Below are 14,893 nucleotides of genomic sequence, written 5' to 3' on the forward strand. Positions count from 1 at the left end.
TGTTCAAATTTCCGTGCTAATTTAGCCACATTCTAGAATTTTCATGATCCTGAACAAGAGAGATTGTCCAATTAATAAAACATGTTAGTTATGCTGCTTAAAACTAAATTACTTCGACCTTACCATAATGGTGACCCAGAAGATTTATTCAGCTGGAACTCAAACTAGGTCACATTGATTTAAGTGGCCTTGGTTTTTGTTTTATACTTTTCTTATGATCGCTGCCCTTAAACTAATCTGTGTGCCCTTAAAAATGCAGCTGTTGGTTCTGTGCCAACCATAGCCACATTATGTGATGTGAGTCATTGCCTTACAAGCATTATTAAAATAAAAATAAATGAAATTGGTTTCAAGTGCTTAAAACATGCTACAACAACTTATCCAATAAAAGAACAGGACTAATAATGGATAGTGACAGGTTCACACTCTCACCACTTACTGTATGTTGTTTGCAAGGCTCTGCAAGGGAGTTTTAACCACTTTCAGGCAGAACTTGTCACTTCAGCGATATAATTCCTGATATATGTAATCATATTTGGATCATCCCCAAAAGTAATTATCACTGAAATTGCAGATTTTCACATTTGGATTACATTTGGCCCTGCTGGCCAGCATCATGTGGGACAGATGGTGTCTCTTTGTTAGCAGCTAAAACCTCCACAAGTGTCATGGTGGACACAAATGTGTGTGTCACTTAGCGCTATCCCAGACATTAGATCTGCGTCTGGTTAAGAGCAGCAGTATCACACTGTGACGCAGATGGAAAATACTTCACAAGACTGAACATGACAAAAAACAGAAAATGATAGATCGGCTTGTGTGTTCATGTTTTGCTCATAGATCATTACACAAATGTAAAATTGATTTCAACAAATGAGGACCAGAAGCTGTTTTTATAATTTTTTTTTCAAGTTCGATGAGATTCTTTAATGCTTTTGCAGCTACGAAGTATGTTGTCATAGCTGAATGATGGTATATTTGCTGTACGTCAACTGCAACTGAAATGGAGTTCCTGCAGCATAAACAAACCACTAGACTTTTAGTGGCACAGAAATCCCAGTCAGAACAAAGCAGACCTGTGTGGCCTGTGGTGAATGTACTGGTGCATACATGTGCTGTGCATGTGGGAGGCAAAAATTAGGGCAGCAACCTCTCATTGGAGAGGTCAATGCTCTCATTCATATCAGCTGGTAGGGAGGCTGATAACTTGCTGGAATGTTCCAGACAGGGCATCCATGTCTGAGGGTAGTATTGTGTGATCTAGCTCTGGACTTGACAAGGAATTCTCTCCTCTGGAGGTCGTCTTTGTCTGATTGCAGATCGTGCACAACAGACCCAGTGTTTACTCAGTCAAGGACTGATTATTGAAAGGACTCTGTTTCTCCATCTGCAACATATGGTTTTTATTCCTGCATTGAAATCACATTTGTATAGTGGAATGACATTTAAAGGACAAAATCCAAAGCTCTCAGGTTTTAGACGACTTTGGTCTAATAATATGATGGTTATTTTTCATATACAATAATCCTTCCTCACATTGTAAAATTAGTACTGGCTTTAGACCGATACAGTCTAAGCTGTTTCTCATGACCGAAAACCAGGGCTTTGTTAATCGTGGCCATGCAATTTTCATTTATTTAGTAGCTTTACAGAAACTGGACAATTGATAGATCCGAAAGGCCTCTTTGTATCTCATCCATAACCAGGCATACATTTAAGGTTGGCTGGTTTTCTTTGGTGAAAAGTGGATGCTAATCTCATATTGAGTTAAGCTGTACACTTTTGGGATGTTTACCTCACCTCAGTGGTTGGGATAAACTAGGGGAGTGCATGCAGTGTATCTTTGGTGACATTATGCAAAAGTGCAGGGAAAAGTGTGCTATACTGAACTGTTGTTTGTCTCTATTTTGTCATTTCTTAGGGGAAATCACATTTTGCTGTTTTTGAATTGTCTGCAATCCTGCAGCAGGAGTTGATTATGTTGCTCTTGTTGTGTAAGAAAGAACAAAATATTACACAACATTTTTGAGCGATGGGGCAGCACAACCTTGGCATTGCATATTTGAAGCTTCCTGTACATCATGCATGAATAACAACTCTTTCCAAATAATCAAATTACGGTTACCAATTGATTAGTGTGTAAATGGATAATAAAATTATAATTAATTGTTGCCCTCAATGGCTTTAACACATTTCTGTAATACAAGTGCATATTCACGCAGCTGATGGCATAATTTGTTATTTTAGGAAAAAAAGTATTATTGTATGTCATTATTATTGCCTGTTGGTTACATGTGGATAAGCCTAACCAGAAGAGCTGCCTGCCACCAAAGAATCTTCTCATTTGAAGCACAGCGTACCACTGCCAGGAACCTGAAGTGGGCTGCATGACATGCTCGACAGTAGTAGCCCAGGGTTATGATGATGGCATACTCTGCCCTGTATGTGACTGAAGATGCGCATCAGACTTTGGTCTACGCCAGGGGTCCCAAAACTTTTTCCTGTGAGGGCCAAATAACTTTTCCGTTCCCTGAGGGGGGGCCGGGCCAGTTTGTAACAAAAAGTGTGGGGTTTCTAAACTTAGACATGTATTGTTTTCCAGAAAGCCACACAGAAATTAACTATTTCTGGGATCTTAACAGGAAAAAAAAGTAAATAAATGACAACATTTATGAAATAAATAATAACCAAATAACCCTTTTCAAGTTTTTCACAGAAAAAAAGCCCAAGGAACATCAACTTTCTTGTAGACACAACTGTTTGCAGCTCTCATATCAAATTCACTGTGAAAACAAGAAAGCAAGCAGGCTATGACACCGAACTGATACCAACATCTACCGACACAACGGATTTTATCCCAGTAGATTTCATTATGATTATATTTTTATTATTATTTGCATTATGATTATGAAATCATAATGCATCTCTGGTATTGTTCAGGGACCGGGCAAAATGTGGAGGCGGGCCGTATCTGGCCCCCGGGCCGTAGTTTGGGGACCGCTGGTCTACGTAGTGACCTCCGAGTACACGAGCCCAGGACTGAACAAGAGTAAGAAGATTGTGCCATCGTCGACATCGATGGACAACCATAAGTGAGTAAGCAAACATCTGTTACAACTTATACAATCAAATTCCCACATAATTCAGGTTTGTCAGATATACAACATACACTGAATTAATCAAGAAACCCATATGATGCCAGGGTTTGCAGAAAGTAAATTCATAGATGTATTTACCAGTTTACAATTATTACTTCTTTCCTATACACTACTTGTGGATTGATAAAGACAGGATGCCATTGTATCATATTCATCATTATAAGTTGTTTCTCCAGTTCTTTGCACAATTTTTGCCATCGTGCAAAGAACTGAATTCTTGAATTCTTTATAATTCTGTAATGAAGGATAAGTTGCACAGAAAGAAGCACAATGCTGACTTTGTCCTTTTTAACACAAGTGAATATGTGCAGGATGTACATGAACAAAATTCCGGGAATTATTTTGGCTTTGTGACTGAATGTTCTGCCCTTGACCGTATTATATATGCATAAATAGCCAGAATCTGGGGCAAATGCAGTATGCTTAGTTAATAATAGAGGGTGCATTTTTAGCTCAAGAACAGGCGTGGGAGTGATTGCAACCCAGGTGATGTTTTAGTTTCCCGGCCGATGATTTCCTTTGACTCCCCTGTTAGCTGGACGCCCCGGCTTGAGGTTAAAGATGCCTGAGAACTGAGTCAAGTCACACCTTTGGGATTACAGAAGTCAACCCTTCTGATTTTTCCTGTCTCTCTCTCTGTGTTGATCTGAGAGCTTTCAGCTTTCTGTGACACGACCAAGGTCACTGGGTTCCTGCATTACACATTCCACTGGGGGCCAAAAACTGTCTGGCCGTAGTTGGTGGAGACAGCGCTAAGTGGCCTTTTCTGTTCCTTCTTTATCCAAACACTGAAGTGATCAACATGCATGAATAAATCATTAAATTGGAATCAGCCTGCTACTTATGTCAACAAAAATAATTAAGACTTGCCCTGTGAAGAGGTGATCTTGTGACAAGTCGAAATAGATTGGCCTCATCAAAATGCACACTGCTTGTCTTATTATAGTCTTGTGTGAAATTAATTAGCTTAATCAAAGACAGGCTTTGTTTCATGATTTCCCAATTTTTTTTTCTTTTAACTTGTGTCGCGTTTCAAGCGCTCTACCACTGCTGTGAACATCAGCCGGAAATTTAAAATTTGTGCTCGTATCTGCTAACGACAGGCCGCCGCTTGTGGGATGTTCTCATCTGTATGAAGAACATCCAGGGATGGTTCCCAGTAAAAACTGAAGGACACTGCAGCTTTTCTTTGGAAGTAGAAAAGTCAAGAGTCTATTTGCAGTTATTGTGTGTTGGTCGGATCAACTAGTCTTTACCGATGAAACGTTTTCTTTGTTTTAACAGAACTGTGGTTTGTGGAGCCATGAAATTGGCCAATTCACAAATCCTTCCCCTTTATTCCATGGTGTGAGAGAAAAAGATTCACTCTATCTAGAAACTACAATCTGAAAGTTGGAATATTTTAATGTTTGGAGCCTAATGTTAGACACAGGATATCTGCTAGGACAGGAATTTTCAGCATTTTTTAGCCCTCACCAACAAAATAAAGCTTTCTAGACACTAGAAGAGAATAGAATGTGCCGTTTGGGCTTGATCAATGGAAATGGCTGAAATATACAAATGATATACACACTCACTGACGTATCCAAACACATCTTTAGTTAACTTTATTTCAAAAGAAACTTCTCCCTTCTTTTTTCATAACCAAAATTGAAAACTAATCATTCAATTATTGGATGACAAAAGAAACCTACACCTACTTTTCCAGAAGTCATAAATGGACACAATTTGCAGTCCTATAAGACAAATTAAATGTCTCGTGATTTCATGAGGGCATTGTGAAATGGATGATTATTGAATCTGCTCTTATAGAGTTTCAGCAATAATTAAAATTGCATCATGGCTGCTACCTTCTCCCTCTAATCCCTCCCATTCCTTTTTATCTCAAACAGTTTTGGCAGATTGTCAACCAATCTGAATCTTTTTTTTTTTAATCTCTTTTTCGGGTCTTTTGGATGCTATCTTGGAGGACTATATTATATTTCATTCATCTGCACTTTGGCCCATAGATTTTCAAATGTGTTTTTTAATATACAGGCTGGAAATGACAAATAAATTTCTGAACGGAATGAAAGTTAATATAAATGGAATATATCCCTTTTGGCAGTGCACGGTTTCTTCAGTATTAAAGTAGTTGCAAACCTGAGACAGCAGTTTTAAGGTTGCAAACATCACTTTCAGACCTGCAGTTGTGGGGACTTTTGTTATCTGGCGATATTCACAACTTAGCAATTTGGCAGAACAACATAAGCTGTATTTCACTCATTTACAGCAAAAGTCCTCAGTTTGGTGAAGTGAAATAAACAAACTAAAACAGACTAGCTTATATTAAAATAGGTCAATGGCTTGATTCCCTTTTTTGACATAGCTGCACAACTTATGACAGGGACACTTCTTTTTCTTTGACAACTGAAAATTTAGCCTCAAACTACCGAATCTGACGATTTAATGCATGTGACAAATGACTGACTGTCTCCTGGCTCTCGGAAAGATCAAACCCTGGGACATGCTCCCTCAGCTCCATACACTCATTCGGTGGAAAAGAGACAGGGAGAGATGATAAGGTGATCCATGGCAGAAAATGTCAATGCATGGCAGTTCCACATTAATAAATCACTATATTAAATTATCTACGCGATTTCCACGACCAAAAAAAAAGCCTCTTAATATCATAGATGGGGGAAGAAAAGACCAGCTCACAAAAATGATCACCGCCAATATGGCGACTGGTGTGTAACAGAAAGTTGTAATTAATATGAAGTGCTCTTTTAAAAGGGATCAACTCGATTATCAGGAAAACTAAATTGGAATCTCTCCGGGTATTGGTCGAAATATTTGTTTCCTCAGCAGAGAAATTATGAGACTTCCTGTTGTGTCAGGGCATTGGACTTAATGTTTTTCTGCTCCTCTGCAATCTAGAAGCCTCTCCCTGCCGTTATTTGGTCTTCTCCATGAGTTAGTAAATATTGCATCATTTCTTAGCAAATTATTTATCAAATGGTTACAGGAAGTTGTACAACATATGAAAACAAGACACAGATACTTGGCTAATGGGCCCTTAAGGGAAAGGCAGGCCGAATCCATTTATGTTATCCACAGTCATTACTTGGTGCAACAGAAGATTATGAATGACGCGGCTGTATTTGTTTGACAGTTAAATGAAATACCGATCCAAGACTGTCATGGCTGACAATCTCCGGATCCATAGAGGATAAAACTGAACACTACAATATGAGAATAATTAAATTGAATATTTCAAAGCAATCCCTGAAGAGGCTTTTGAATCAATCGTAGTTCCGTGGGTCTGGATAGGTAGCACAGTTAAGATGGTTTGACAATGCAATGGAGTTTGCTCTCTCATTCAGACATTATCTTTGCTTGTACAACAGATTTCTCAGATACCGATAAAACACCCTGATTTACACAATGGACTGGCACAAGACAACTAGGATATAAGTTGGCGCATCAACTTGGGTGAGGTGGAACCAATGGAGACTTGGTTGTTGCCTCTGTGACATAAAGTACTGAATTGATGAAAAATCACGGCGTGACCGTCCTAACTAAAATGCTTGACAGCTAGCCTTTTTGTAATTTTCAATGCTTTTTTGCCAGAGATATAGAAATTTATTTGTGTAAATTTGTGTGTGTCACTAAGACTTAAGGGCACTTTATTATGTTGTTAGCATCGGGAAGCTGAGTCATAACTGCATGCTGCGTCTCCATCTGTCTGTTCCTTTCTTTCTCTCCCTTCATCCCTGCTGCTGTTGTTTGGGCTGACGCGTTTCATGTATCTCTATAATTCAACACCTCATCCCTCTCTTCTCTCCCAGCAGGGTAGGAAAGATGAAAGAGGATGAGTGTGTGTGTGTGTATGTATATATATATGTGTGTGTGTGTGTGTGTGTTTGTGTGTGTCCAACAGTCAAGAGATAGTCTCTGTAATGCTTATTGCTTCCCCTTCAGCCAAGAACCACGATATACACACGCAAAGTGTGTGACAATGTCTGACAGAATCTGAGCATTAACAATACAACAGTTTGTTTTTTTCTTTTCAAATATGAGAACAGATGGAATTGGCACATTCAACCAGAAAGATGTTACAATATCAGTGCTTGCACATTGTATGCATTTTAACTTTATTTTATTACTAAATTATATATAACATTTGTTACAGTTAACTTTGAATATGAAATCAAGATGAGACGTATAATTCATTCCTATATACATTTGGAGGGCGAATAAATATTCATGGATGCCTTTGCAAATTGAGATATTCTACCTGAGGTATGTCTCTTGCAGATTTATTTAGATAAAGCACAACAGAACTGAATATGCAGATGCTGTTTTTATATAACACCCATGATGTAGTTTTCAAATTATGTAACACAAAGGTACACAAAAGTAAACCTATTCAGTAATCTAGACCATAGGATTAATTACTGCATTGATTAAAACTGATCTAAACAGAGTCTGAAAAAAGGATTAATCTGTTATTTGACCACCAGCTGGTTTGACTACTGAACTTCTATAGAGAATTTCTTACAAAATTTTAAATCAAACCGGGAGGATTCTTGTCATATTTCTTGTAGAGGGAAAAAAAGCCCTACTTTCCAGCCCATTTCATCTGTTGTGCATGAACATGTGCTGAGAGGGAAAAAAGCAGAGAGTCAGATTGTCTAGGAGAGAGAGAGATAGAAAAAAGACAGAGAGGATAGGGGAAGAAAATGAGAAGAAATAGTAAAGGAACATTAGCTCGAAGTGCCCCCACTTAAAATCAAGACAATTTGTAAGAATGAAAAAGCCAAAGAGAAGATGAGAGCATAAGGAACAGGAAAAAGGGAGCACAAAGCAATTGTGTTTTTGAGAAGGGAGCCTTGCAGGGAAAAAAACAAGGAGTATGGTTAAAACGGGGAGTTAAACGGCAGCAGCCTATGACACAGAAATTTCACTGGGGGCCCTCCAGGGCATTTTAAATGACAAATCTTGTGTTACGATGCTGTGAGAGTGAGCATACGGTGCTATGCAATATTGATGATGCACAAATGCTCATGTCTTAGTGTGGCACATAATATCCCTGCAGTGATTATCATGACATCGAAAATGTCATTGCTGATACTCCTCCATCTGTAGTTTGTTCAACTCATTAAAGATTTACAAACAAATGCGAACAACCTCTCTTTTTAACTTTTACTCCATAGAACCATAGAATAGAATTACTGAAAGAGAACGGGATCATGAACACAGAAAAGCCTGTGTGTGTTGTTGTGCGCATTGACGGTGGCAGAGAAGGGTGTGTGTGTGAAATGAAAGGGCTTGTCAAGTGGAACCAAAGGGAGATGTATGAAAAAATTAAGTGTCAAAATAAAAGCAAGAGGCCAGTGATCTATGAAAGGTATGAAACTAAAAGGCATTAAGAGACAGAGAAAAGGGGGCCAAGTGTATGTACTTTAGCACACACTTCTCTGGTCAAGGGTCAAGCCCTGGATTGTGTGTTTACTGAAAGCCGTGTGTGAATGGTCCTTTGTTTGCCTACCTGCATAGATTTGCATCCGAGGCGACAGGAGAATGTGTGTGTGGACTGGGATGCATGCGGAATTTTGAACTGTATACATCCGTCAAAAATAAAATGCATCTTCTTATCAGGAACCCTGGTGGACATATTTTCTTTTTCAACTTCAAAGCATCTCAGAGACACTAAATGAACATACATTGATTTTGCTGCCAGTTCTTCCTTCTTCAGTCTTCTGGGATTACTGAGCTTTAAGCCAGCGACTCACTGTGATGAAAGAAATGCTCCTGTTTGAGGCTCCCTGTATTCTACAACATGAATTTAGCATCAGATGCAAAAAAGCTTAAACACAGGCTAAATATTCAAAAATCGCTGGAATCTAAGAACGAAATATACCTTTCTCTGGGAATGGAGATGTGGGCTGCACGGAGGTGAGTGGTCCTCTCTGTCCTGATCTCTCTTCCCAGCAGGGCCCTCCCGCTTCAGGTTGCGAACATATGAAACTCTCATTTTAAACCTCCTGTGTTGCTCCTTGACTTCTGCTGAGACCTGCATGGCTCTGCCGTCCTCGTCCAAGTGACCAGACTGGGTGTGATGTTTCAGAGCCAGCGGTGCTGGTATGCGCTGCCAGCCTTTCTCAAGGTAAACATGAACACTCACGCACACTGCAGTGACCAGGATGCCAAAACGTAGCAGCCATGCCCGGCTGAGCTGCTCTCCTGCCATGTCCATCCACAGGTGCCTGAATTTGCAGTTCATTATTTTGCTTTCTCTAGTCCTTCTGTTGAGTCAGCCCATCACAAACGGGCTGTTGCATCCCTCTTTTGCAATTTTTTAACCCATTCTTCATGTCCAACATGTCAAAGAAAGGTCCTCTTGTCTTCTTATCCAGGCTCTCGTTCCCTGCAGAAACCAAAGTCCACCATCGAACCAAAAATAATTTAATGACACAGCTTTGCTCGTGAACCGGTACACACGTGCATGCATCTTAATCAAATTATTGTGTGCATGTTTGTGTGTTTGCCGGGAAGGCTCGCCAAAGAGATCCAAGAACTATCTATGCCGCTCTCTATGAAAACTTCGGGAACACCCACCTCATACTCTCAAGTCCCTCATTCTTCAAACACACACGCCCCTTTAATTTGACTTCTTTTTCTCTGTTTCTGGCTCACATGACAAATACACACTCCCCCTCGCTTTCTCGGCTCCCTCCCTTGGGTTGCATCTCCCGCCCTGCTGAATCTCAGGTTACTGTGTAACTTAAGATATGGGCTGGACAGGCTTCTCCTCTGCAGGCCCGTAAAGGTTTCGCCACATTGGCTCTCAAAAAGTTGGCTCTCAAAGAGCATAACAACTCAACCCAGATCTTAGTCTTATTTTTTTCTTTACAGAAATGAAAAGTGCGTAGTAAGGAATAGAAACTAACAAAGAGATTTGCTATATTCTATGCTCCTGTTAGGTTCCAAACATGATTGCTCTACATCCTGCGCCACGCTGCCTCATGCAGTGTGATATCAAAAATCTGGCCACTCTAGAACTAATGTCTATTCCTAAAAATTATTGCAGCAAAGCAATGTAAATGAAATCGTTATGAAACACTGGCCTCATTTCATTTCCAAGTCATCTTATTCAATTTGTAATTTTTTCTTCCAAGAACCACCAAATATGCTGTTATTTATAAACAGATTAGTCAGCAACTTTGCTCCCATGCCAGTTGATCAAATATGCCAATGATATTTGAGAATAAGTTCAATGGATCATTACTCATTGTTGCCAAATATAATACTTTTGGATGATGTTGTCATCACTGTACATCTTGATGGGACAGGGGATTCCTCTGGTTTCTTGTCATTGTAATATACTGCTGCTTTCTTCTCGCTGTTAAGAATTAATTGCATTCATAAAATGCTTTTTATCAACATTTTCTGTTTTTCTGAGAGCTTGTTGCCTGTAATAAGTGCAAACTCTTACCCTGTTCTCAATTACTCTTTTTTGTATTGTCTCATTGGTTTATACAAAAAAAGGACAAATAAGTGTGGTTGCAGGACATGAAATAATATGATTTCCTGTTAGGGAAAAAAAAAAAAAAAAGAAAATATTATATCATATATAGTAAATATCTATTCAGATATCCCAAATGACAACAAAGCCTTGCAATAAGCCCTCAAAGATGATATGGAGCTGCCGTAGGTGAAAGAGGTGGGGTTGAATAAACAATAACATCCTTGCAGAATTTAGTCTTGGTTTCAATCACCGGCTTTATGCTTTCTGTCACACAAAATTTAATAGAATCCTTGGCAACTTGCTAAATAGAATTTCTTCCTTTTCATTTTCTAGGAAATATTACTCGTAAAATGAATGTAGCATTTCAAACGGAAGTCACCTGATTGCTTTTTCCTGTAATTGTTGTTGTTTGTTGTTCCTAAACTGACCGCTCATATGCTTTTAGCAGTCCTATATATCGCATATAGGAACATTAAAAGAAATGATTGTACAAGTTTCTTAATAATTTTAAAAAAGGGTCTTGCACAATTGGTGGATTATAATAAAACTCTTCACACACAAGCTATTTAACATTTTGTAAAACTAACACTAAGATAAGTGCAATTAACAAAACAATGACAGCTCTTTTCAGTGCATCACAAAACAACCCTCTAACATTAATTAAAATTAACATTTTAATAATAGAGAACAATAAAAGTTATGTCTGTGATTCTAATTAATGCATCATGATGCATGTAATCAACAGAAGAGCAACTGTAATTTAGTACAGCACTTTTTTTTGTAAAGGTTTATAAACTAAAAGACTAAATTAGTATATTTGAGTTTGTGAGAAATTTCCTTGTATCTTCTTAAATGTTTCAAGAAAGTCATTTTAACACTTAAATTCATTAAGCCTGAGTCTAATTAAAGTTTTGTCAGTTTGGGATAAAAAAAGCAATCTGTACTGCCATCCTGTGGTCTCTCAACAACACTATCACCTCCCTACTGATTGCCTGTGGTTGTGTGTGTGTGTGTGTGTGTGCGTGTGTGTGTGTGTGTGCGTGTGTGTGTGTGTGTGCGTGTGTGTGTGCGCGTGTGTGTGTGCGTGTGTGTATGTGTGGATGATGTGTCTGTGTGGTTTGTGTGTATGCTTGGTGTGTTATATTTTAAACATTTTGTATTTGCGTCGTGTTTTGTCTATTTGCACACAGGAATTTTTGAACAACTCATGTTTGTTTTTGTGCCACTCTCATCTCTGTTTTCTGTGAAAGAGCAAAGAACAGTTTTGTGACTCAGATGGCACATGCTGAATTAATTTGACTGGATTTGATTTTATTGCCGCACAAAACATTCATGTAACCATTTTATTTTCCCCCTTTCTCCTCTCTCCTCCTTTTTCTTCTTCTCTCCTTTCTCTTCCTATGAGCCAAAATAGGGCCCAGAGAGCAGAGGTCATAGAAACCAACTCCCACATATTTAGCAACTCAAAAAGTTTCAGCTCAAAGGTCAAAGAGAGTTCATGCACAGGCTCGTTTTTCATTTAAGGGTCTGACCAGTGTTGAAGTGAGATCTTTGGGATGGTGATGTTGGTGAAAACTGTTGGTAAGAACTCAGGCTCCAGATATTAAAGAGGGAAAGTATAATGAAAAGTATTATGTGCTTAAGGGTGGCTCACTGGACTCCGTTGTTGTTAGCAGAAAAGCTTATATCTTCACCTTCTTAAAATAATTGCCTTAGTTATCTATTATCAAACGTGTTTTTTGCCCAAACAATTCCTTATTTAACATGGCTCAATTGTTTGTGTTTTCTGAAAAACCTGAAAAAATGACTTGGCGCTCATTATGAGACAACAATGTTAACTACGTGTCTCTTATTTTTTAGGGTTTTAAAGATTGAGTGTCCAAATACAGTTGTATAGGCATCAAATTGAAATAGAAGAAAGCACTGAAAAAGATTTAAAAACTTTGTCTGTGTGGTGATAAGTTTTCTTATCCTCACATTAGACCTGTTAAACCGATCTCCTCCACTTCTGTGGGAATCAGTCAGTTGTTGCAAGGTGAAGGTGAAGGCTAGAGTGTGTAGTGTGTGTTTGCTTTTGACTAGGGCAAAAAAATACGATGCAAAAAACTCAGATACACACCTGGGCCGACCCCAGAATGATTTACAGTCTATTCCGCTAAAGCAATGAATGTTACACAGTGCTACTTATTGTAGAATTTTAATACCATGAATTAAATCTGCCCAGAGCTCTTCCTTCCACACTTTCAACATAATGGAAAGAGGGCAAAGACAATAAACAACTTTTCACCACTCAATAAGGGTCAGCGAAACAAGGTCAATTTCACTACGGTATCTTTGAAAACATGTCAGGTCAGCAGGGACAAGTCGTGTAAAAAACACCGTCCTTTCAAAGGAATCAAACTCCAATGGTCACAATGCAGCTCTATAATACACAATAAAGTAACAAAAACTCAAACTCACTGGGCTACTTAAAGCTAAAACAGCACACAGATATTAACAGTGGTGTGATAGAGAGGGACAATCAAAGGCCACGGAGTAGAGTTGCCTCCAGTTCAGTTACTGAACTCAGGTTCCTGAAACGTTCACATAGTTGTGATAGTGTATCAGTGTGTTGTATCACTGCGCTGTGTCGAGACAATCTGCAGAAATTGTAATAAGGAAGCAAAGCAGATGTGGCTTGTGGTACCTTTCTTTTATGACTTCCAAAAATGTTGCCCGTGACCCATTTTTTTGTAAAACCTTTAGGTGAGAAGCTGTATAGCTTCTAAATTATTTTTTGGTGTTTATATGTTCGAGTAAAGCACCCATCTACTTCTTATTGTTTTTAAATTGTTACCGTGAGCCTTCTTGATCTCCATGTTTTAAGTGCTCCTGCACTACAAAATAATTTCCCATCTGGAAGTGAAGCAGATGGCAAGTCAGAGCGATGTCAAAAGCAAACACGGTGACAGTTTGTGGTGGTATTCCTGTTCAATCCTGCTAAAACGAGATTGAGTGAATCAATAAGCCCTAAAAAACAGATTAAATCAATCATTAATTATCTTCTCCTGTAGAAATGGGATCACAGAAGTATTGGCTTGAAATTTTTAGGATTTTGTGTCACAAATTCTCATGCAATTACTTAAAGTGAGAAAATTGGCTTTCGTATAAATGGTGATGTGAAGAAAACTCATCTGCATCTTAAACCAGAAAAAAATGGGAAGGGATCAACACACACTCAAATAATCTTCAGCAAAATTTTATTCGGAAACGTTTTGATTACTTTTGGCTTAAATAATGATACAAAAGGAGGAAACAAATCATTCTTTTGCAAGTTCCAGGATAGTCTAAAAGTCACCAGTCTTCGATTATTAGTTCATGTCCAAATGTAATAGTGTAAGGGAGGGCGTTGTGGATTTAAATCTTAGTTGAATGAAAAGTATGTAATGATCTTGTCGCGTCAAATCTGAAACGACAAAGTTTATGATTTGAGTCCATCTTGAATTCATTGGTTGTGAATGGAGCCTCCTCTTGCTCTATCTATGATGCCCGGATGCAGAAGAAGGCCAGGAACATTGCAACAGATCCCTCCCACCTGGGCAACAGCCTGTTTGTGCCGCTCCTGTCAGGAAAGCGGTACAGGACAATCAATACCCACAAAACTAAAAAACAGCTTCTATCTAAGAGCTGTAAAAGCAGTCTCTCCCCCAAAAACCTCCCCCCCTTGCAAGCTACCACACCCCATCCCCAGGCAGAGCACTCACACTCACCCCTGAACCCCTACCTGCTCAGCCCCATGTTAACACAATGCCCCCCCGCTGACATCCACTCTATCCTCAGACCCCCGCAGAGACAATCTCACACCCATCACCTCCTTGCACCAAGCTGCACTTAAAACTCATAGATATATTCACATCACCCTTCATGCCATCCTTCTGCTAAATGCATATACCATGTCTTTCTGTATATACTATACTCACTGCACTGTATAGGTCATGCATTTGCACTACGTGTATATCTTGTCTGTCTATTATCCTGTACATACTCTGAGCCGGAGTATGGAAAATTTCTCTTCTGTGCCTGCACATTGACAATTAAAAATAATCTTGAAGCAGTATTCTGCGCACACACATACACACACACACACACACACACACATAAGCACATGTGCCATATCAAGCAAATGCATTTCAAGCCTTCAAGCAGGACTCTAGTTCTGTACAATTCTGTTGTAAACAATTAC

The 14,893-nt window shown here is 38.9% G+C and overlaps 1 protein-coding gene across 2 annotated transcripts in view; it reads right to left on the reverse strand.

Annotated features, from left to right (window-relative positions):
- Positions 1-9,782, reverse strand: part of mettl24 (methyltransferase like 24) — a 29,742-nt gene extending 19,960 nt beyond the window's left edge. Inside the window, exons 1-2 of one of the 2 annotated variants that reach the window (XM_086166827.1) lie at positions 9,762-9,782; positions 9,064-9,570 (exon numbers count right to left, since the gene is read on the reverse strand). In XM_086166827.1, coding sequence (XP_086022953.1) covers positions 9,064-9,426 — 363 coding nt within the window. In that variant the 5' untranslated portion in view covers positions 9,427-9,570; positions 9,762-9,782. Of the gene's footprint in view, positions 1-9,063; positions 9,728-9,761 lie in introns of those variants that run through there. The other variant, XM_086166826.1, reaches the window with a different exon arrangement.
- Between the last annotated feature and the right edge of the window lie 5,111 nt (positions 9,783-14,893).

This window comes from Fistularia commersonii, chromosome 20 (assembly GCF_037954325.1).
Source record: "Fistularia commersonii isolate RoL2024-O1a breed Wild chromosome 20, RoL_Fcom_v1.0, whole genome shotgun sequence".
NCBI lineage: Eukaryota > Metazoa > Chordata > Actinopteri > Syngnathiformes > Fistulariidae > Fistularia > Fistularia commersonii.